This window comes from Barbus barbus (assembly GCF_936440315.1).
Source record: "Barbus barbus genome assembly, chromosome: 39".
NCBI lineage: Eukaryota > Metazoa > Chordata > Actinopteri > Cypriniformes > Cyprinidae > Barbus > Barbus barbus.
In genome coordinates this window covers 16,586,430-16,609,323 of record NC_136717.1, presented here as the reverse complement: position 1 = coordinate 16,609,323, position 22,894 = coordinate 16,586,430, and the positions used below count along the sequence as shown (strand labels likewise).

Sequence of the window (22,894 nt, the reverse complement as noted above, 5' to 3'; positions counted from 1 at the left end):
ATTGAACCAGCAGCCACATATCTCCTAAATTTCCTAGAGGAAAATGTCCAGAGACATCAAGAGACTTCAGTCAGCCATCAGTCAGCATGTACTGACTCTAATGTGTTTCACTGAACACAAGTGGGTGGGAAATTGAGAGAGAGAAGGAGAGAATGAGGAAGAGAGAGGGCTATGGGGTGAGAGTTTATTCTCTTTTTTCTTTATGACTCTCATCTGGAGAGCCGCTGCTCTCTCTCTCTCCTTGTGTCCTCTCCATCTCTGTTACCCACAATGCCCTCTGGCTCCCAGCCTTCTAATGAATTTCAAGCCCTGCTCTGAAGCACATGTGTTGCCTGACACCAGAGTCAGATGAAGTGAGAAACAGAAGGGGATGATGGCAAAGAGAAGAATGAGAAAGAGCAACTGTCATGAGACTGAAAGAAATGCCCCCTTTACACCTGCCACCTACATTGGCATTGTTTACTATCCACATACAACTATGCATTTAACATAGTTGCACCACCAATAATCAGTCATTTTACAATTTAAATTTTTATTGTCAGTAAAACATTAATGCAGTAAAATATACTTTTAAATACTCAGTCATTTATATTTATACTTTTTGTGACTTTGAACTCACAAGAACTTTATTTTGCTCTTATGAACAGCAACTTATTCCACATTTTATAAATTCTTATTTTTTTTACCCCTAATACCCAGATACTGTCTGAATACTATACGAATCGCATGTTAAAGTTAAAGAAAGCTCAAAAATAAGGAGATCGCAGGAAGAGAGAATAATGAAGTTGTGTACAGTAAGCCCACAGTGGCGCTCTCTGCCAGTTTGACTCTGTTGGGGTCCATTTGGGAAAGCGTGCAGTAATGCTTTGTGAGGGCATCATGGGAAGTGGATGAAATCGGAATATCCACACTAATAGGAAGTCGCAGCCTTGCATAGAGTGGCCCTGCACCCTGCATTACACTGGTGATACGGCCTGGAACACCCTTTACTCAACAGAACGGCTGACCGGGGCTGTTTTTAGATTGCTGTTTAATGAAAAGGCAGGGACATGTAGCAGACACTCTTTTCCCATCTCGCCCCCTCTCTCGCTGTTTTCCGCTTTCCCATTAAAGTTCAGGATGCACCGGTGGATGGCGGCGCCACTCTGGGATTTAATTTATTTTCCCTTTTAGAGAGGGATGCAGACAGAATTTCTTCAATTACATTTCAAGCAGCGGCGAACAAACCCTCGCTGCCCACGATAAATATAAAAGTCATCCCTCTCGGAGAGGGACCCGACAAACAAACAAACTCGCAGCAGAGGGTACGACATGAGGAATATGGTGTCTTTGATTACCTCCTACCTCAAAAGAAGAATGCATCAAGACGGCAGACTCTCACGGACTTCAGATGCTGATGTGGGTTTCTAATTACGCTTCAGGATTTGTGAGTGGAGGGAAACAGAGATGTCGATGTACCCCCAGAGACCCCGAGAGCTATGAGACTCTACATATTGTACCCCCTTGTTGTACTTTAAAATCGCATGGATAAAATCAATCTACATTTAAATGAATTCTGAGAGCACCTATAGTGTCAAATCCAGTCATGATTGATGTTTTCCGTAAACGAGTGTAATCCTTCTTCAGAATAATGCTAAAGCTGTGCTATGCTCTGCTTATCAGAGCCTCGGTATTATCTAAAAATAAACTTCTTTGGTAAATGCACTTAGCAATTCAAACAATTGCAGTTTAAAAGAGGCAAATTCCTCTTAAGATAGGCTTTACTGTGGTTTGGGAGGAAGTCCGGGAAGGCTTATGGATAAAATGTGAAATAACATGAAAATATGAAATAGTAAAAAAAATGTTTTCTTTTTTGACGAGAAACTTACTTCAATCCCTAAATTCTCCATGCAGACTGAACAAAGGAGCTTTGTGCTTATCTCCTCAAACAAATATTTAATATTTAAAAAGGTCAAGAAGCAGCATGAATGCCTATAATGTTTTCTGTGCACAGTTTACAATTTATCGCATTGCAGAAGTGTTGTTTTCCTCTCAGTAATTCCAGTTTGAAGGAAAAGGTCAATCTCTCTCTGATGCTGTCTGTGTAAATTGCATATCAGTCATTTCATAACAAACATACGTTTATAAAAATACTGTTAAAACTGTAACATTGTGCACAATTTAAAATAACTTTTCTATTGCTGTGATTGCAAAGCTGAATTTTCAGCAGCTATTACTCTAGTCTTGTTGACATGATGCTTCAGAAATCTTTCTAATATGCAGATTTGCTCAAGAAACAAGTCTTATCAACATTGAAAACCTTGATTTTTCCAGGATTTGAATTTTTTTCCGTAACAAATGTACATTTTTTTAGTCACTTTTGATCTGCTTAATGCATTGCCAAATAAAAGTTTTTACTTTTAATAAAAGTAAAAATAAATTAAAAAAATTATTATGCAACCCGAATTCCGGAAATGTTGGGACGTTTTTTAAATTTGAATAAAATGAAAACTAAAAGAATCTCAAATCACATGAGCCAATATTTTATTCACAATAGAACATAGATAACATAAATGTTTAAACTGAGAAATTTTACAATTTTATGCACAAAATGAGCTCATTTCAAATTTGATGCCTGATACAGGTCTCAAAATAGGCATGTTTACCATGGTGTAGCATCTCTTCTTTTCAAAGAGTTTGAAGACGTCTGGGCATCGAGCTTATGAATTTCTGGAGTTTTGGTGTTGGTATTTGGTCCCATTCTTGTCTGATATAGGTTTCCAGCTACTGAAGAGTTTGTGGTCGTCTTTGACATATTTTTCGTTTTACTGATGCGCCAAATGTTCTTTAAAGGTGAAAGATCTAGACTGCAGACAGGTAAATTCAGCAACCGGACTCTTCTACTACGAAGGCATGCTGTTGTAATAGCTGCAGTATGTGGTTTTGTATTGTCCTGCTGAAATACACAAGGCCTTCCCTGGAATAGGCATCGTCTGGAGGGGAGCATACTGTATGTTGCTCTAAAATCTTTATATACCTTTCAGCATTCATATTGAATAAATGAATGAATGAATGGGATCATTGTTATATTGCCTTCCAAAACATGCAAGCTGCCCATACTGTATACACTTATGCACCCCCATACCATCAGAGATGCTGGCTTTTGAACTGAATGCTGATAACACGCTGGAATATCACCCTCCTCTTTAGCCCAGAGGATACTGCGTCCGTGATTTCCAACAAGAATGTCAAATTTGGACTCGTCTGACTACAGAACACTTTTCCACTTTGAAACAGTCCATTTCAAATAAGCCTCGGCCCACAGGACACGACGACGCTTCTGGACCATGTTCACATATTACTTCATTTTTGCATGATAGAGCGTTAGTTGGCATCTGCAGATAGCACGGCGGATTGTGTTTACTGACAGTGGTTTCTGGAAGTATTCCTGGGCCCATTTAGTAATGTCAGTGACAGAATTATGCCGATGAGTGATGCAGTTTCGTCTGAGGGCCCGAAGACCACGAGCATCCAACAAAGGTCTTCAGTCTTGTCCCTTACGCACAGAGATTTCTCCAGTTTTTCTGAAACTTTTGATGATGTTATGCACTGTAGATGATGAGATTTGCAAAGCCTTTGCAATTTGACGTTGAGGAACATTGTTTTTAAAGCGTTCCACAAGCTCTTCATGCGCTCTTTCACAGATTGGAGAGCCTCTGTCCATCTTTACTTCTGAGAGACTCTGCCTCTCTAAGACATCCCTTTTATAGCTAATCATGTTATAGACCTGATGACTATTAACTTAATTAGTTGCTAGATATTCTCCCAGCTGAATCTTTTCAAAAACAATATATTTTTCAGACCTTTGTTGCCCCCGTGCCAACTTTTTTGAGACCTGTAGCAGGCATCAAATTTGAAAGGGGCTCATTTAGTGGATAAAAGTGTAAAATTTCTGTTTAAACATTTGTTATGTTCTCTATGTTCTGTTGTGAATAAAAATTGGCTCATGTGATTTTAAAGTATTTTAGTTCTCATTTTATTCAAATTTAAAAAACGTCCCAACATTTCTGGAATTCGGGTTGTATTAGTATTATTATATTGAACATACTATAATGTGATGTTTATTTTTACATACATACACATATACATATACATATATATATATACATACATATATATATATATATACACACACACACACACACATCAAACAAACTCAAATCTACTGGTCTAAGCTGGTCTTTTCAGCAGGGATGTAGTCATATTAAGATTCAAAGGACTGAGAAAATTGAGAGGATTGAGCTCATTATTTAAAGCTTAAAACCTTAGCACTCTCAGAACACACCTGAAGAGTTTATACAAGGACTTCTTGTGAAATGGGAATCTGGCGATACGATCACATCAACTCTTCAATAACTGTGAACAGCTACTACTGAAGCTCCTGACATCTGCTTTGACTGGTTTCCTAGATACGGTTGACACGAATGCTCTGATTGAAAGAAATACAGTACTTGCATATGGAGAAACACTGCTGTGTAAATTATTTAGTGTTATCTAAACATATCTAGGTCCTGGTTAAACATCATGCCGTGGAGCACAGATCTTGTGTTATATGGTGACATAATAGGAGTTTATTAGCTCTTATACAGCTTAGTAGTTGAGGTTTTGATTTTGGGCCCAGAATACAGATCCTGAATCAGCTGAAAGGCCAGCTTCTCTTGTGGAGACGTTAATCTGATATAAAGGCTCAGAGGAGGTGCTGGATTACATGAGGATAAGGTCTGAAACCATGGCCTGCTTTGATGGATTTTACACACACACACACACACACACACTCAACAAACGAGTGGTAGAGTCAGCACTTAGCAGGGATCAGCCAACAAAAAACACCAATAGAAAAAAGTAACTGTCCTGACAAGGCATATGGGCACATAGTGACTGGCATGAGAAAACAGACTTGATGACACCCTGACTGTATTTACATACACAAAAATAATATGATATTAATCCAAATTTGGTCACATTCAGGTTATCATGTAAAACCAAATTAAGCCAATTTTCTTGTTTCCAGAAATCTGAATAATATAGATTATTCACAAAAACATAATATTCATTCAGATATGTGTGTGACCAATTAGGTAATTCTGGGTGATATTTGGTACAAATAGTCATAAAATACTAAGCTTCAAAGAAAAATGTATGGGGCAAGGAGGAGATTCACATTAAAAGAAACATGGCCTACATTTATAGGAGTCTCTTGTCCTACATTTTGCAATTAATCAAGCTCTTGTGTGTTATTGTAAAGACCATGACTGAAAATTAATGAATTTGTTACATTACTGTCCAAAATTACCAAAAATATAGCATAATAAATGGCAAGAGCAAGCATCTCCAGCATTTCTTAAAGAGAATAGCAGTTTATCCAGATCAAAAGCAGTGGAGAATGTAAACGTCTTTTTCAGAAAAACAGCTGGATTTTAATCATAAAATGACACGATAGATTTCATGACGTACACCTCCCAGAAAAACAGTAAATCAGCTTTGTGTCATGTGTGTGACTCGATGCAAACGTCACTGAAATAACATGGCACGTGTGGTACGATCAGCCTGCATGACGTGTCTTCATAAACCCATCAGTGTAACAGGCAGATCCATAAAGGCTCAACTTAAGACTATGATCACATTAATGATGGAGCCAGAAGAGTAATGGGCTCCATAACTGAATTAGTGAAGGCTAATGTCAATATGTCCAGTGTTTGGCTTTATCCTCAGAAACACTTAAAGGGGTTCTGTAATTCCTCAGTATTCCTTAAGGATACTTTATGGTGTTATTACACAGACGGAACTGAGGTGAGAATTGAAAATTAGCGCTCACCATGACACTGTATTGAGACACGGAGATGTTGTTGGGGTGAACGCTGAGTCTCACACACTGCTTTATATCAGAGGCAAAACGACGAGGCTCGGATGACCGCTCACACTTCTCCTTCCTGGTGCACCTGGAAAACAAAGACAAAAAGAAATATGTGAGAAAGACAGCATGTAAAAGGAAGACAAAGCATTTGATAGAATGTGGGGGGAAATCAAAACAGCTGCACAAATGCGTTCAACCATCTCCCATCTGTGACCAGTGCAGCATGAAGGAAATAGAACACAAGCTTGGTTACTAGTCCAAATCCATGCATTATATTTCTGTTTCATATTTCAGGAGAGAGGGAGGTGGTTACAGAGAGAGAAAGAAAAGACCAGTTGGTTGTGGTGACTCTATCCTGTTTCTGTTCTCTCGGCAGCGCTAAAACAACAGCGACTCTATTTGTGGAAGCAGAGCAGGCCCAAAGGGCCGAGGGACAAGCTAGCTTTGTGCTCTACCCTTAATGAAGCGTATTCATGGCTGCTGGGTTCTGCAGGTGGGGAGAAGCAGAGCTCAGAGACCCTCCTTTTAGATCCAAACACTCCCCACTCTGATCCGTTCACAACACTGGGTCACAGAGCCGACGAGGAGACCACCCTAACACTGTGACATCTAATCCAGACACATCAGATTACAGGACCAAGGTCCAGCGCTCTCTCCACCCTCAATACCACGACTGAGGTGCCCTTGAGCAAGGCACCGAACCCCCAACTGCTCCCCGGGCGCTGCAGCATGGCTGCCCACTGCTCCGGGTGTGTGTTCACGGTGTGTGTGTGTGTGTGTGTGTGTGTGCATTTGTTCACTACTCACTGCTGTGTGTGTGCACTTGGATGGGTTAAACGCAGAGCACCAATTTCGAGTATGGGTCACCATACTTGACAATACGTCACGACTTTAAAAAAAAAAAAAAAGAACGTTTAAGACTATTTTACACTTGTGACTTTTAGTTCTGACCGCTTGACTTGCAAGGTACAAACCGGTGCTAAAGAACCCAGACACCAATACAGAGTGCTGTTTTCCTGGACCAGTAAATTAATGTAATATTTCATTATAAAAAACAATCAGCATTAAAAAGATTATTCATTTATTTGTTTGGACACTACCTCTAATCCTTCATAAGATATAATGACATGAATTCAGTGCTATTCAGTAGAAAAGTAAACAAATGTCCTTATAATAAAATATTAAAATAAAGTTAATATTTAATGTGTTTAATTTAATTTAATGTGTTTAATTTTTATGTATTTATATAATTATTATATTGTTATTATAATTTATTATTTTTTTATTTGAAATCTTAATTTAAAAATGTATTAGATTAAAAATACAAATTATACAGTAAGTATTTATAAGAACCAAGATAAAATGGAATAAATATACATACATACGAAAGCACGCAATTGAGTCCTACACTTACACATTTCAAAGTTTTTCTTGCTTGGATAGTTCAACAGTGGATAAAATAGTCTGCTCTGACTGGGTTTTTTAGCCTGTCATTCCCCTGACTAATCCAGATTGGCTTTATTCAAATCTGTGAAGCAATTAACTTCGAATCAGCACAGAGTCCTTAAGAGAGGGAGAGAAGTTTATAACAGATGACAGTTATGACAGGGTTTTCTTCCACTGGAGAAAAGAAGGCGGGAGAGAGAGGTAGGACAGTGAATGAACTGAAAAGTTAAGAAGCCTAACGTGGAGAACTCTGAGAACAGAGTGGGAATAATCTGCTGGTGAATGAAAGAGGAAACGAAAGAGATTTAAATGGCAACAATCGTCCTCTTTCTCTGTGCTTCTGCGCTAAGCAGGTCTAAGATGTGTTTAATCAGAATGGCCTCTTTTGTAGCTCCAATCACACAGCCTGAATCCCTTTTCTGCAGCTGATTTAATAAGCATGCTGTTTACTACGTGTTCAAACGTACACACACACACTTACGCTAGGTGGAAGCTATGGGTGGTGAAACATTGAACTCTACAACGACAAGAGTGTGTTGCATTCTCAGAGCGCTGTGGGAGAGACAAACTGTCTTGTGCGAGTCTCTGGATGATTTAGCGCGACTGTGCATCCCGCAGTTAGATGCACTTGTCAAAGGCCTTTAATAAAACATCACACCTAACAAGTCCCTCTCGGTCCACACCCATTACGTAACACTACAGGAAAGTATGTAGGCAGCAAAGCCTGTTTAAACACAGACATTATTCTTTCTCACCAATAGGGGGCGTATGAGGGTTGTCTGTTTATAATTTGGAGATTACAGGGGCTTTGACATGTTGTGGCTGAAACAAGTCAGCTCAGCTTGTAAGAACGGGAATATTTCTTATTTAAAAGGGCTATAAAGGAGATGCCTGCTCATGGCCTGAGAGCACTGTAAAAACATTTATGAGCCTTCATTTACGAGCTTGTGTAAAAGGCCCGGGCATAAATATCAGCAGGATAAACAGCACTGTGTGTGTATCTCACTCCTTTAATAAATTAAACATTTATTGGGCAAATAAAATGAGTGTGAAACTAGCCTTATTTACTTTATTCACATTTCCAGTTAAATTGTGAACAGTATTTCTTTCTTTCTATATAATATTCATTTCAATGTCCAATCAGTTCCTATGGATAAAATCAGATTTTTTTTTTCTGAAATTTCTGTTGCACTTGGAAATATTACACAATATTATAAATATAAAATGTTAATATATACAAAACAGTATTTTACACATTCCATAGTAGATATTTTTTTAAATAAAAAATATAATACACTAAATTTTATACATATGAAATTATTGATATTATTAATACATTGCATTGTGTAACTGACTTCTATTAGTTAATTATAATATATTACATTATATTATATTTGATCTAAGGTTAAAATGGGTTGCATTTCCAGTTTCAAGACTTTTCTGGTGTGTATTTGTGTGTGTACTTCATTAATATTTCTACATGTGTATGTGCAGTCAAATGAGTTTATTAAAACCATCTCAGCTCTCTGCAAATGCTTTTCCATCTGATCAATTTGGTGATCTCCTTGATAAGTCATCCAGCATGCACCTGTCAGCACGCAGGAGGTTTGTTTTAATACCTTATCATTAGTAAAGTAAACTGCTCTATTAGACGACCAAGGAGTAATTTGTTTCCCTCGTTATGTAAATGCTGCCTGAACATGGAGAAATGCGGTACTTTGATGAATAATGAACAGGAAATGAAATCGCATCAAAGCGATCAGGCAGACGGGAGCATTGGAGTTGGCACATGCAAAACACTCAGGACAGCCTCCTGGCATCTCACCTGCCCTCTCTCTTCCTGTTCCCCTTGTGACCCTCTGTTCACTCTTCTCTCTGACACACTGACCTAGATATCATTACATCACCCATGCTAGCAGAGGAGGAAATAAACAAATAAATAACTACGTACATCAGCAAATGAATAAAAACATGTAATTAATGCATCCAAATTCATTATACTTGCCAGTTTTGTATTTTCATCGGGGGAAAAAAAGTCTAGCAAGTTTGCAATGCCACCCTTCACATCAAACCCACAGATAGAGAGAGACTACAGATGTCTTCAGAAGAAAGCAGCTAACAGAGTCAGCCAGAAGCAACTAAATTAATAAGTTCTGTTAATATAATAAATCCCTCAAGGAGTTTTATTCAACAGAGTTTCACTTGCTTTACTACCAAAACTGTTAATTTACCATAAGAATGAGTTGGGGCTCATACTGGAAAATAGTACCAACCTCGCTTTGCCAAAACTAATTTACAATAAACAAGAGGAAGTACATTTCCCATTTGTGACTGATGACAGCGGCCTAGTGGAGTTTAAAGTGTGGGAACTTCCAAGGTCTGACCAGCAGCATGAAGCAAAGACTCTAATGGGACAAACATGGAGAAGAACTACAGAAGTAGCTTTCAAAGGAAAGAGACCGTCTATGCTTAGAAAAGCAAACCAACACAGTAATTTTAGGATTTACGGAGTTTACATGTTGGTGAGGTTACTTTGGAAATGTAATAAATTACAGATTACCCTATTTAAAGTGTGATAAGTAGTGTAAATGTCAATTATTTCATTAAAGTAATGTAACTGATTACTTTGATTACTTTTCTGTTAATCATTTTGAAACATTTTAAACCAGGCAGGGATAACCTTACAGTAGTACAAAACACTGATTACTGTCAGACTTTCAAAATCCTTCCATAACTTGAATTAAGATTATAATCATTTAATTTTAAAGCACAACCACCACAAAATCAGTCTTTAGCACCGCATTTTACTTTGAGATCTTTCTGAGGTTAAATACAGATTTAAAATGATAGCAAAAGATAGTTTAGTACTGATACTGTTTTTGAAATGAAATCTTTTCAATTAAATCACTTATCGAATAAGTATGTGTCCTATTTGGCGTCCTAAACTCCTGGAACAATGGTGTCAATGCGAGAGCAGTCGATGCATTTGGGAAAGAATGTATCCCCCTTTGTAATAATTAACATTTTTCTAACTAATTTAATTACACTTTTTGTTTTCTTAGTAACTGCAATAGATTACAGTTACATTTATTTTGTAATTAAATTACGTAACACTATTACATGTAACTAGTTACTTCCCAACACTGACAGTACGTATATACAAATGTGATCAATGGGATAATCCAGAAGACCTAATAAAAAAAAATAGAGCACACTGCATAGAATACTGTATCCCATGATGCAATGCACTTGATTTGACGATCCATTTCCAATGTGAAGAATAGAACAATTTTTACCCTTTTCTTTCTTTCATGTCTTTAAGTGAATTCAATTAAAATTGAAAAAAAAAAAAATGTTGGACTATACATCAAGAAAGAGAGAGTAAGAGGCAGATAAAGTGACAAAGGAAGAAAGTGAAATGTAAAAGCACTAAGTACTTCGACTTGATTTCAACCGTTTGTTATTAGAATGTGGCTAAGCTAACAACACAATACTCTAAATAAGCATAAAATAAATACTATTCAGTATTAAATGAAATAGAAGTTGAGTTATAATAGCCATTTCTCCCATCTCACCCAACACCTCAGTTTTTTCCTTTCACTGAGCTTGTTGCAGTACATTCTGTGATTGCAGCTTTAGAATTTGGCCCAAATTACTGCAGTTAACTTTGGAAGCAGAATAATTAAGATCCTACTTTTTACAATAACCTTGGAATTGGAAGTGTGTTTTAAAATGCTACCACAGTAGCCATAGTTTTTACAGCAGAAGAAAAACCTTTTACCGTGAAACGCCTACCGTTCCTAAGCCAATTCTACTCCAAACATCTCATTGAAATTCCATTATGCATAAAATAAAAAGCAAAGCCACAGTACTACCGAGTTCAGCTGCTGTAAGACAGACTTTTGATCTCTAGCCAGTTCATGCTCTACATATAGTACAGTAACATATTAACATTACTTATAGATGAGTCAATGCATATTTGAATATGCACTTAAACACACATTCATCCCGATGGTTATCAAGCCTCCCTTTGGGACAGATTCCCAATGATTAACGGATGAGGAGCAAGAAGAGAAAATTGAGCTGAACTATTGCCCAGTGGCCAGACAGACAAACCCTGTCCAAGTTGCACATATAGAAAATAAGATGCTTTTAAAATGCAGTGAGACCCAGAGAGAAAGGTGCTGACAAAAGAAGGTGCAGCCACACTGACAAATGGCAGGTTTAAATTTAGAGGCAGCGCTGTGAGCCAGACCCTCAGAGCCCCCTGCGAGAGAAGAGCCAGTCGGTCACCATCATTATGGAGTGAGCAAAGAAGAGGGATGGAGGGAAAGAGGGAGCCATGAAGCAGAGAGAAGGAAGGAGAAAGAGGAAGAGACTCGTGGAGGGTCATTACGCAGCCCAGTGGCTCTGACCCGATTATTCCCAGCGGAGACCTCGGGGCCACTGCCCCCCATTGGGCCACAAACCTCAGCTGAGTGGAAAATTAGTGTGGAGCACCCCGGGAACGACCCCAACACACTGAGGCATACTGAGACACACAAACAAACGCTTGCACAAAAAACATCCAGGCTGCAGCACTCATGTCCAAAAATAGAATCCAATATTCATGCAGCAGTATATAATCACAAACATTCTATTTTCTATTTGGAACTTTATGGACACAAACCAAAAGACAAGAATATTCATGACAAATGAACGATAACAGTGCAAAGATTACACAATTCGCATTCTGTAACAACTCAATCTAAAACAAAAGACTCAAAACAGAGCCAATTCATGCCCTTTGTAAATTGTAAGATTTGTATAATTTGTATTAAAATAAATATGATTTATGGTTATGTCAGTCCAAATCTACAATGGGGAAATAAAAAGTAACAAATCATGTAAAATAATTGATAATAATAATAACTGATTATTGCCTTATGGTTTACTTTCTTTAGTGGAACACAAAAAGACGATTTTTTTTTAAGAATGTTGGTAACAGTTTGGTGACAATTGACTTCCACTGTGTGGTCAAAAATATCATGGACATCAATAGAAAACTGAAAATATTTAAATTAAATGACAGAATTGTAATTTTTGGGTAGACTATGCTTTTAATGGTTGTTTGGAAGTACAGTCTACAAAGCCTGCCATGGATTCTTGTACTTTTGCCCAACCCCATTTACTTCAACGCCAAATCTGCCTAAAAGTAGCATGACCTCTATATTGCATTTGCTTGAGTTGCATTTCTAAACACTTTCATGCGACTTGAATCCATCCGACTCCAGACTACGGCACAGCTGGAGAGACTCATTACCTATCAAAGTTGCACACACCCAAACAAATACCCACAATTCATCTCAATGCCATAAACGCGTCAAGTTTTCCGTAATGCATGCAATTTCAGGAGCTGTCAAAACACCTCAGACCGGCTCCTTCATCTCATCTCCCTGCTGTCCCTGTTCCTCCTGGGCCAGGGGACCCATCTCACCCTGCTAATATTAAACAGTTTATCAGTCTCCTCCAACACCACGTCCCCTACAGATCTGATCAAACATTGCACATATTAACACCCAATCTGTCTCCTGTGCCTGCCTTCCAGCTGTCAGGATCCAGCTCAGAGGAACGTTTACAACTCTTTTTTTTATCTCTTGCTGTTTAGATCGAGCAGACAGATCTTTTCCTTTCAGCTGCAGGGGTCAACTGAGTTTTCAGCAGAAAGAAATACAGAACACGGAAGACCTCTAAGAATGACCGAAAAAGACAAAGGCAGAGTGGATGTGAGGACATTTAGACCCTTTGTCTTCAAAGTTATACAAAGCATTTTAAAGAGGTCACACTCAATAAGACTCCACCTAAGAAAGGAGAGTAACTTGAGAGTGTGTGTGTGCTATAGATAGAGCGTCTGTCCTCTATCACAAAGGGCAAACAAGCGGGTCTTCAGCCACACGAGAGAATGATCCAACAGGTCCCGCGTGCCCAGAGGAAAAATCAATGTGCCGCTCAAATTAGAGAGAACAATCAGATCTGGTCTAACATTTATGAAAACATTTTGCTTCTGTGCCAATGCAAGGTGAATGGCAATTACAAAGAGTTTGCGAAATGGCATATCACGTTTCTGGAGCTGTTTGGAAAAGAGAAACACGCATGACATTTGAAACCTGTGTAAAATTAGGCTACGATGAACACAAGACTGTGTCTCATGCCGCATCCTACCTGTGCTGGTTCAAAACCGTACACCTGCTGTGATGAACGCAATGTTCTTTCCATAATTCACAGCGGTGTTTATTCCCACAGCTTTATAGACCATTCAAAGACTTCAAAATCATGAAAAGGAAATTTTTCACAAGATAAATTTAGAAGCACATTCTAACAGCACTTTTTAGTTGCTATATCACACTGTGACAAGAAGTTTCTATTGTTAAAGGAGCTCAGAAAGGTTATTGTAAACCTCAAATATAATTTTTGTAGCATAAAACTTGCGCTGAGAAGTTTGATTTACTTTAATGATTTGGTTGGAATTATTCATATAAATCGATGGATTCATTGAGTCTTTTGTGCAGTATACTAAGTAACGTTAAAGATTGATTCATAATGTAACATTTCTTTTTTTGGTAATGTTGCATGCTTGCAATGCATTATTTAACATTAATGGGACTTTATTGGATATGAATAAATATTGATAAAACTATTTTACGGTGTCCTTGTTACACAAGTTACATGTGCTAACTATTATAATAACAATAAATTATTCATAATTACATGCAAGTAACCATAAGCCAAACCCTAATCCTAACCCTAACCATATAGTAAGTACATGTAGTTAATTAATATCACTCAGTACTTAAATGTTTAATTACACTGTAACAAGAATACCTTAAAATAAAATGTAACAAATATTATTAGAATTTAATAACAGTTTGTTCAGTGGTGTATATATTACCATCAGTATCATATAATAAAAAAAAATATTAATAAAATAAATTAACTTTTGTCATTCTTATCTTGGTGTCACTCCAAAAATGTATGACTGACATTGTTCTGCTAAACACAAAAAAATTAAAATTTGAATTTCTGAATTTCTTTTCGCTTGAAATTCCAGCGCTTTGGAACGACATGACGATGAATACATAATGACAGAATTTTCATTTTTGCTTGAACTATTCCTTTAACTTCCTCCACATCTATTTCCTGTCTTTTCAATCAATGCCTGCGTGCTTTCTCTCTTTCTCTCTCAGGTGTGTCTGTCTCCATGTCTAGTTCACGCTCTGTCACACCAGGACAGGCCACCCCGCTTGCTGTCTTCTACCCCCTCTCCCCTTTGCATTCTCTCTCTCTGTGTCTCCTGCTCTTTCTCTGGTGACAGCATGGTGACAGTGAGGGATAGGTTGAGTCGTGTAGGACTGCCTGCTCTCTGAGAGATCTCGCTGACAGTCGTGAGTGTGGCTGTAGTTCTGTCCTGATGCTTCCGTCACTTTTAGAGCATGTTCCTTTCTCTCAGCCAGTGGAAAACTCTTCCTCCCGGCTCTTCAGGAGTTCAGCACCAGGGGCGACAGAGCCGGTCTTGCTCCCCCGGGGAGACACCACTCTGCTGGGCACAGAGGGTGCCGTACATGGTTTGGGTCCAAAACAACTCAGGACTGACTTGACAGGCCCAGGTGGAATGCACTAAGAATAAATTGCGCCTGCTGATAGTACCGTTTATTTGCATGCACAGTCTACATCATTTTAGAAATGCCACATGAAAAAGTGCTGTAACTTACTTAGTGTCATTGTTAAAAAAAAAATTAAATTAAAATAATTGCCTAGCTCTGACAAAATTTCTTATCTTCCAGATTAACTTGTTGAATGAAATTTCTATTACAACTGTTATGTCAATTTGATTTCACGGTTAAAGGCAGGTGTACAGAAGTGTATGTTGCATTGAAGAGAACATACACATGAGAATTTATTTTGCTTTTAAAAATGTAATTTTAAAATGTAATCAATTTAAAACAGAAAAATATTTAACAATGCTAAAAAAATGTTTGAAAAACGCAATTTTACTGACAAAAACATACATAGGTAGCGCCATGTACATCTCGTGACATATGTTAGTTTTTTTCTGGAACAGATGAACGTACATATGGTACATTTTATATGAAGTTGGTTTTGTGTGTGTCACCACAGTTCTGACTTGAAATGTCCATTGAGTGGCGCTATAACTCTAGCGCTACGTGACATTTTAAATTAAATAAAAAAAACTACATCTGCACTACACCTAAACCTACCCGATAGTATGAACAAAAGCGAATGTGACGTAAAAACATTTAGCTTGTTTTTCGATATCTCATCTTTGAGCTCTTTCATTGCGAGTCATGTTTTTAATGGGATTTTCTGGCTGAGCTACCAAGCAAGCATGTTACATCCAGAAAGCGAAACATATGGAGCTGTAATCATAACTGTGTACGAAAACGATTACAAGAGCTCACTGTTTTACCATCTCTAGTGTTCATTTCTGTTGGAAACTGCAGTGATATGTACAGTACTTATTGGTAAGTATTTTGCATTTTGCGAAAAAGTTTCCACAGTTTTAGTCGTGAGATCAGGTTGAAAAAATCATTACTCGCGTGTTTTTTGTAAGCATTATTGTTAAAGGTTTAATGTTTTTACCTGATACTTTATTTTGAAAAATAAAAAAGCTAAATACATTTAAAATATGAAATTAACAAATAAATAAAACAATAAAACCATAAACCCCATTCACTTGTGGATGCAATCTGTAAAGTTTGTTCATGAAGGACACCGTGGCCATTACAGTTTTAAACAATGATCTCATCTCTCATAAAGCCTCAGTAACAAGCTGTCAAAGATACTGATGGATAGAGATATATTGATATTCTTGATATGCCCCAAAATAATATCCATCTCATACCCATCCTAATAAAGATACATAAAGATATTATAATGGAGTGTGAATTTGCATCTCTGTCAATCTGCTCCAGTCTCAGGCTGTCAGCCTTCGAAAAGAGAGACGGAAATCTGACAGCCTTATTTTCCCTGTCTTAATTATGATTTACAGCCTATCCGTCTCCACGCCATTCCAAAGCATCACAATCGCAGCTCATTTACACCCTATGCAAAATCACTGCCTGCGAAACATTCTGGCAATGTTTCCAAGACATTTGTAAAGCAGTCAGGGGAGTTATTCATTGCAGCCCTCGGGAACTAGTGCGATCGTCAAGGGTGGATGTAATGTTGTTAAACTGTGGTGAATACGTTTTCCACTCAATCTGGGATTATAAAATTCAATGAATAATAGACTCCACAGATTGACAGAATGCAAACATCCTTCATTCACAAAATACTATGCTGATCGCAACAGCACTTTCTCATTTATTTATTTAATTTGCTCCCTAATTTATAGAAGCCCGTTTCCGCCACTGAATTAAAAAAAAAAAGGTTATTGCGACTTTTTATCTCACAATTCTGACTTTTTTTTCACAGAATTGCGTGATATAAACTCGCAGTTGTGAGTTATAAAGTCAGAATTGTGAGATATAAAGTCAGAATAATAAAAGAGATATAAACTCGCAATTCTGACTTTTTTTCTTGCAATTCTGACATGTTTTCTCAGAATTGTGAGATATAAACTCGCAATTGCGAGTTAAAGTCCAGTTTTGAGGGGGGGGGGGGGGGGGGGTGACTGATATGTTCTCAGAATGGTGAGTTTATATCTCACAATTCTGAGAAAAAAAGTCAGAATTGCGAGAAAAAAAGTCAGAATTGTAAGTTTATATCACGCAATTCTGACTTTATTTCTCAGAATTGTGAGTTTATATCTCAGAATTATGACTTTTTAACTCGCAATTGCAAGTTTATATCACGCAATTCTGAGAAAAAAAGTCAGAATTGTGAGATAAAAAGTCGCAATAACGTTTTTTTATTTTTTATTCAATGGTGGAAACGGGCTTCCATACTAATTCGATTTTTTATAAGTATAAAAATGTGTTCATTTTGTGTGGGTCTAGAATATACAACAATACTAATGGTCTTTTTTCGCATAAAAAAACCCTCCCTCTTCTCTCATAAACATGAACAAATGATCCTCTCCAAGTCAAAGGGGCAGAGAGGGTTCAGATGGGAAAAAATGAAAGCCTTAACAAGTAAACAAACCGCTTCATAAATTACACATCTGAACATTTAAACTTAGGGAGCGCCCTCCCCCTCTCCCAGAGTTATTGATTTTTGCCTCTCTGGTCCTGTTTTCCAAGACTAACAGACTCTTCTGGAGATCTTCTGGGTAAACAGAAGTCTGGAGCAGGCGGCTTTGCTCCTGTGTTGACAGCAAGAGGGAAGGTTATCTGAAGGTTGATTGGAAACAACAAACTTGCAGAGAGTCTCTTAAACTAAACAGAAACTCACAGATATTTGTCTTTTATACCTTGCTATTAGGGCTGGGCGATTTGGGGAATTTTTTGACAGATTTTTTGACATATTGCGATTCTATTTGCAATTTTAAATTTGTGAAGTCAAGCTTCAGCTCAATATTGTCAATAGTGTGCAGCACAGTATGAGTATCGTTACCCTGCTGGAAAACAAGCAAACAAAAAAAGCAATAGAAACCATCACAGAAATTCTTATAGTTTCCATAAAAAACATTACAAAATTCCTTTTTGTTTCGGGCATTATTCCAATAGGAATTAGTGTTATTCTATTGGTTGCCACCTGCTAGATTACATCCCACCAATAGAATGCATCCAATACCAATAGACACTATTATAGTTTACATTAAAACCAATACAATTCCCATTATAACCCTTAAATCCATTACATTTTCTATTATGTTTTGGGAGGGGTTCTACTGGTTTTTTGTTTGTTTGTTTTTTCTGCAGGGAAGATTATAATGGTATTACTACTTTTACAGAATTACTGAATTTCACAGGAAAGATTTGTTTTTTATTTATAAATAAAGAACTGTATTTCTTTAGTCAATTATTAAAGTATTACATGTTACACGGCAAAACCGGGCGCGAGACCACAAGTATAAAAGAGCATTACGAGACAGGCTGCGTGTAAACGGCTTGTCCGTGAGCCGCGGGAGACACGCAGCGTGGGGCAGAGCGGAGCGGGTATGAGAAGCATTCAGACACACGGGCTGTGTGTGCGGTCTTCTGAATTAGCGAACAAACTTATTTAAAAATTAATCTGTTGGGGAGATAAAATGTGTAAGATAACGTTCATGTAGCCTACAGCTCTTGCAAATTACCTTTTTTGTTCCTTGTCTATCATTTCGAAACTGAAGTTACATACGTTTTTCTTTAGTTTTAATTTGCCTAACTTTTGATCTGACGGTTTTTAAACGGTGGGCGTTTACGCAGTTGGCTAGAGCAGTGCTGATCGGGGAGAACGGAGGTGCGCTCACTCTATTGGTTAGTAAGACCGCCACTCATGGCTGGCAGTCATGCATATGCTCTGGAACAGAGTAATATCGCGTCAAATCGCAAATTAGCAAATCGCAACGTCTCAAATCGCGATTTCGATTCGCACAGCCCTACTTGCTATCCAATCAGCTATTAAGGATGTGCGCTATGACTAATTTGACTGTCGTTTAAACATAAGTTTTGTATCCGACTAGTCTAAAAGCTAGAAACCCCCCAAAAATGGCAAAAAATAAAACAAAATGTGCGTGTGTCTATATAACAGCCTAATACTTAAATCTTTGAATCACATTGTCAAATCCCTCAAAGAATTCTGCTAAAAATAGGTCATGATTATGCCATATGCTTGCCTCGCGTTATCATCATTTAATATTAGGCGGTCGTTAAACAGAAAAAAAGAAAGAGCATACTCTCAACATAAACCGGTGCATAGCTTATTTATTCAGATCAGCTGGAGCAATGCAGAAATGGAAAATCAATCAATAGACTGACAGAATTCTTCATTTTCATATAAAGTTAGCCAACATATTAAAACAAAATAGCAACATTTATCAAGGAATAGCATTAAAACGGCTTTTAAAAATGTACTTCATGTTGGCTATATTGTCTAAATACAAAAGAATGCTAGTTTTACTTACTCAGACCATGCGCATTTGTTCAGTGAATTTAACCCGTTAACGTGGTCTGGCGAAAGACGGGACTAGACGATTCTGCACTTGAAAAAAAAGTTAAATAAAAAAATCGCTCGGCAGGAACTGAAGTCACAGGCACGCAGAGAGATAACTACAAGCAAGCAGACAGTTTCGAAAAGAGCCTAGAAATCCCGCAGCACCACCGAAGTGGGTCTTCGTTTAGAAGAATAGATTGCGCGGATGGGCTCACGGACCGCAGCGACGTATGAAAGATTGACATTTTCTGGCTTTGGCTAGCCTCCAAGCTAACGCATGCGTGCCTGTATTGAATAAGATTACGCATCGCTCCAGTAGAGTTACTGTAAGCCAATTTGACATTACATAGTTTACACAACTTTTCCATCTCCTTCTAATTAAAAAAAAATCCCACACCTTGCTGGTCTTTCATGTGGTCATTTTGAGCTCACCGCAACTGACATGAAGAAAACGCATGAGAGGTCTGAGGTAAAAATGTAGTTTCTGCCCAGATATGCTTTTAAAAATATTTATATATTTAAATATTTTGATACGTATTCTTTTTCAAAAGTTTTATTTTAACTTATTTAAAATGTTTTAAATGTAACGTTAAAATGATGGTAATTTGAATGATAAAATCATCATGGTTTTTTTTTTTTTCTCTCGTGTAATCGACTATTGTTTTCAGTGTTGATTAGTAGGAGCTGTACCGTTTAGTTGACTAGACCTGCACATCCCTAATAGCTATAAAATATATTTAAAAGGTATTGTTGTTGCCACAGGTTTGTCTTATAACTCACATTCAGATGAAAGATGCATGGAGGCCATTTTGTGTTCAAGACTTCAGATTTCTTTCTTTCTCACCTCCCCAGCACAACTGAATTCAGCTTAGTAAGTCAATTTGTTGTATGTTTTAATGCCCATTGCATTTAAACTTTCAAGGAATCAAGATTTAGGATTAGTTTACACTGTTCACCAGTGGTAAAAGTGAAAAAACAGAGGGTCTGAGGGTTTGTGTGGTGATCCAGTCCACAAACTGAAGGTCAGAGCCAAGCATCCTGAGACTGAGTTAATGCATTGTTAATTTAGTGACACACAATCTTCCCAAGTGGATTATACACACACACACACACACACACACACTCAAATGGACCCCCTGACCCTTAACCCCTCTGCTCCATTTTCCCGATGATCAATAGTAGTGTGAGTTAAGCAAGAAGAATCATGAGAGAGACAGAGACAGGAAAAAGAGCTAAAGGCTTCCTTGAGTAATCTGAGCAAACCTCTAACCCTGGTGTTAAACTGGTGCCTCAGAGGTTTTGTGACAGACATGAATGATACCTAAAATTTCCTGTTTCTAATCCAACATACTTGAATTTGGTGCTGAACACTATTAATGTTTTTTTAACCACAAAAACTTGTATTTCTTTCCATAAATAGCCAGATATTCCTCTTCATGTTTCTCTATAGAAATCCATGGGTAACTATGGTAACTGGGATTTTCTCCGGAGAGGAAGAGTAATTGTATGAGTTAGCAGAGGCAGTATTACGGTCTAGTAAGATGAGCAAAATTAGGCAATTATTAATAATTCCAGTTCTCGTTAAAACATTTTTAAATGAATTATTTTTAGCTTTTACTTAGTTAATTTATCATCAGTTCCTGTGCCTGCCCTGATACGCTTTGCACTTTGAGTTACACCAACAAAAGTAAATTAAATGATCAGAGCAGCTAGAAATAGTTGCTTAAGGTGACAAGTGCACCTTTTCCCTCTTTACACTAGTTTTTTTTGTGTGGTTTCTGACATCTTGAAAAATAAATGTAAATTAGAGGTTTTTTTTTCACTTATTTGAATCCAGATTCTTATACGACCTTTAAGCATCAAACAGCTCACAAAAGTGCTTTATTTATAGTGTTTTTTTAGTATTTTATATACTAATAGTATTTAATCATTTGAATTAGCTTTTTTTGCATTTTCATTTTAGTTTGAGTTTTAGTAATTGCATGTGCTTTTGTCATTTTTATTTTATTTATTTGCAATTTTAGTACTTTAGACTTATTTTGTCAGTTAAGGCAACATTTGTAATTTGTTAATTTTTCAATGAATGTTATTTTATATGAATGAATGAATTTTACCCATTTTAAATGAAATATTTTGGCTTTCATCACTACATGTGTTTATCTTTCTACAGAAAAAAAAATAAGACAGAATGACTATAGAATAGAATGAACCTTAGAACTGTATCTCTCAGACAGACAGAGAGAGAAACAGACAGACAGATCTCTCAAAAACTCTGAAATGATCAGGTTGAGATGTGTAGTCCATCTGATCTCTGTACTTCTCTATTGATCTGTTTACGGTGTCTTTCATCTCTCATTAAGAAGACAACCATACAGTTGCTGTATGACAGAGAATATCTTTGTGGCATATCAGTGTTAAGATATGCTGCTTTAAGCATCATTACCTATTAAAAACAGGTAGATTACAGCAGACAAATGGGGGGAGCACTGGCAGGAGTCATGCCTGGCGTGAGAGAGCCCTCTCTGGACAGGACTCGAGTTACAGGGACCCTGGTTAAGTATGCAGGGGAGGAGAGGAGGGGAAAGGTAAACTCCAGGGCAATCAATCAGCCGGGGACCCAGGGAGGCCAGGTCAGATTGCCTGACTCCATCAGAGAGTGGTGTTGTTCACTTTCTCTGGGCATGAAGCCATGGGAGAGGAGACAGAATGAGAGAGTGCTATGAGAAAGTAATGAAAAACACAGAAGGGACAAATAGAATGGGGATATGAAAAATGCAGAGACAAAAGAGTCCAAAATAAGAAATGACACAGGGCCTGAATGGAAGCGAGGGCTGGCCTATGCAGATGCAACCGTACTGGTTGTTTTGCCAACCAACATAAAGACCTCCTGTGAGTGCTGGCCCTTCTACCACCTGAGGCTAAACAACAAACTGCTGCTGTTTTTATTAGCATGAGTCCCGTGTACACTTGACACTGTTTCTGCTGCCAGAGGACAGAGAGAAATGACAGAGTGAAAGAGAGAAAGAGGCAGCTCTCTCTCTAGCTGCACAGTTTTCAGTCACAAATGACCTCCTTCCTTCATGGACAGTCATGGCAAGTTGATCAGCCTGCTCCTGCAGTGCAAATACAGGACTCGATCCAAAACTAATAACATCATTCACAGCAGCAAAATAAATAAAAAAATATAACAAATAGGACAAAATTCAAATAGTATAAAAACACACACTGCACACCTTCCTTCAACTTCACCTGAATCAATAGGTAAATCTATGAAGTTTATATCCTCTATTTGTCTTACGTCTTTTTTTTTTTTTTTTTTTTAAATGTGATTTGTATTTAGTATTTAAATATTAAAAACAATTGTGGGCCAATTAAAAGGTGAGTAAAAAAAAAAAAAAACAATGATTTAAATAAATAAATGAAACCGAAGTGGCTACATGAATAAACAGCTAAATAAATATTTAAATGGCTAATAAATAATAT

The 22,894-nt window shown here is 37.5% G+C and overlaps 1 protein-coding gene across 2 annotated transcripts in view; it reads right to left on the bottom strand.

The window, feature by feature from the left end:
• plxna4 (plexin A4) overlaps positions 1 to 22,894 on the bottom strand; it is a 210,270-nt gene that overhangs the window by 49,821 nt on the left and 137,555 nt on the right. For both annotated transcript variants that reach the window (XM_079398683.1, XM_079398682.1), the window contains exon 6: positions 5,855 to 5,978. In XM_079398683.1, the coding sequence (XP_079254809.1) occupies positions 5,855 to 5,978 (124 nt within the window). The remainder of the gene's footprint in view (positions 1 to 5,854; positions 5,979 to 22,894) is intronic.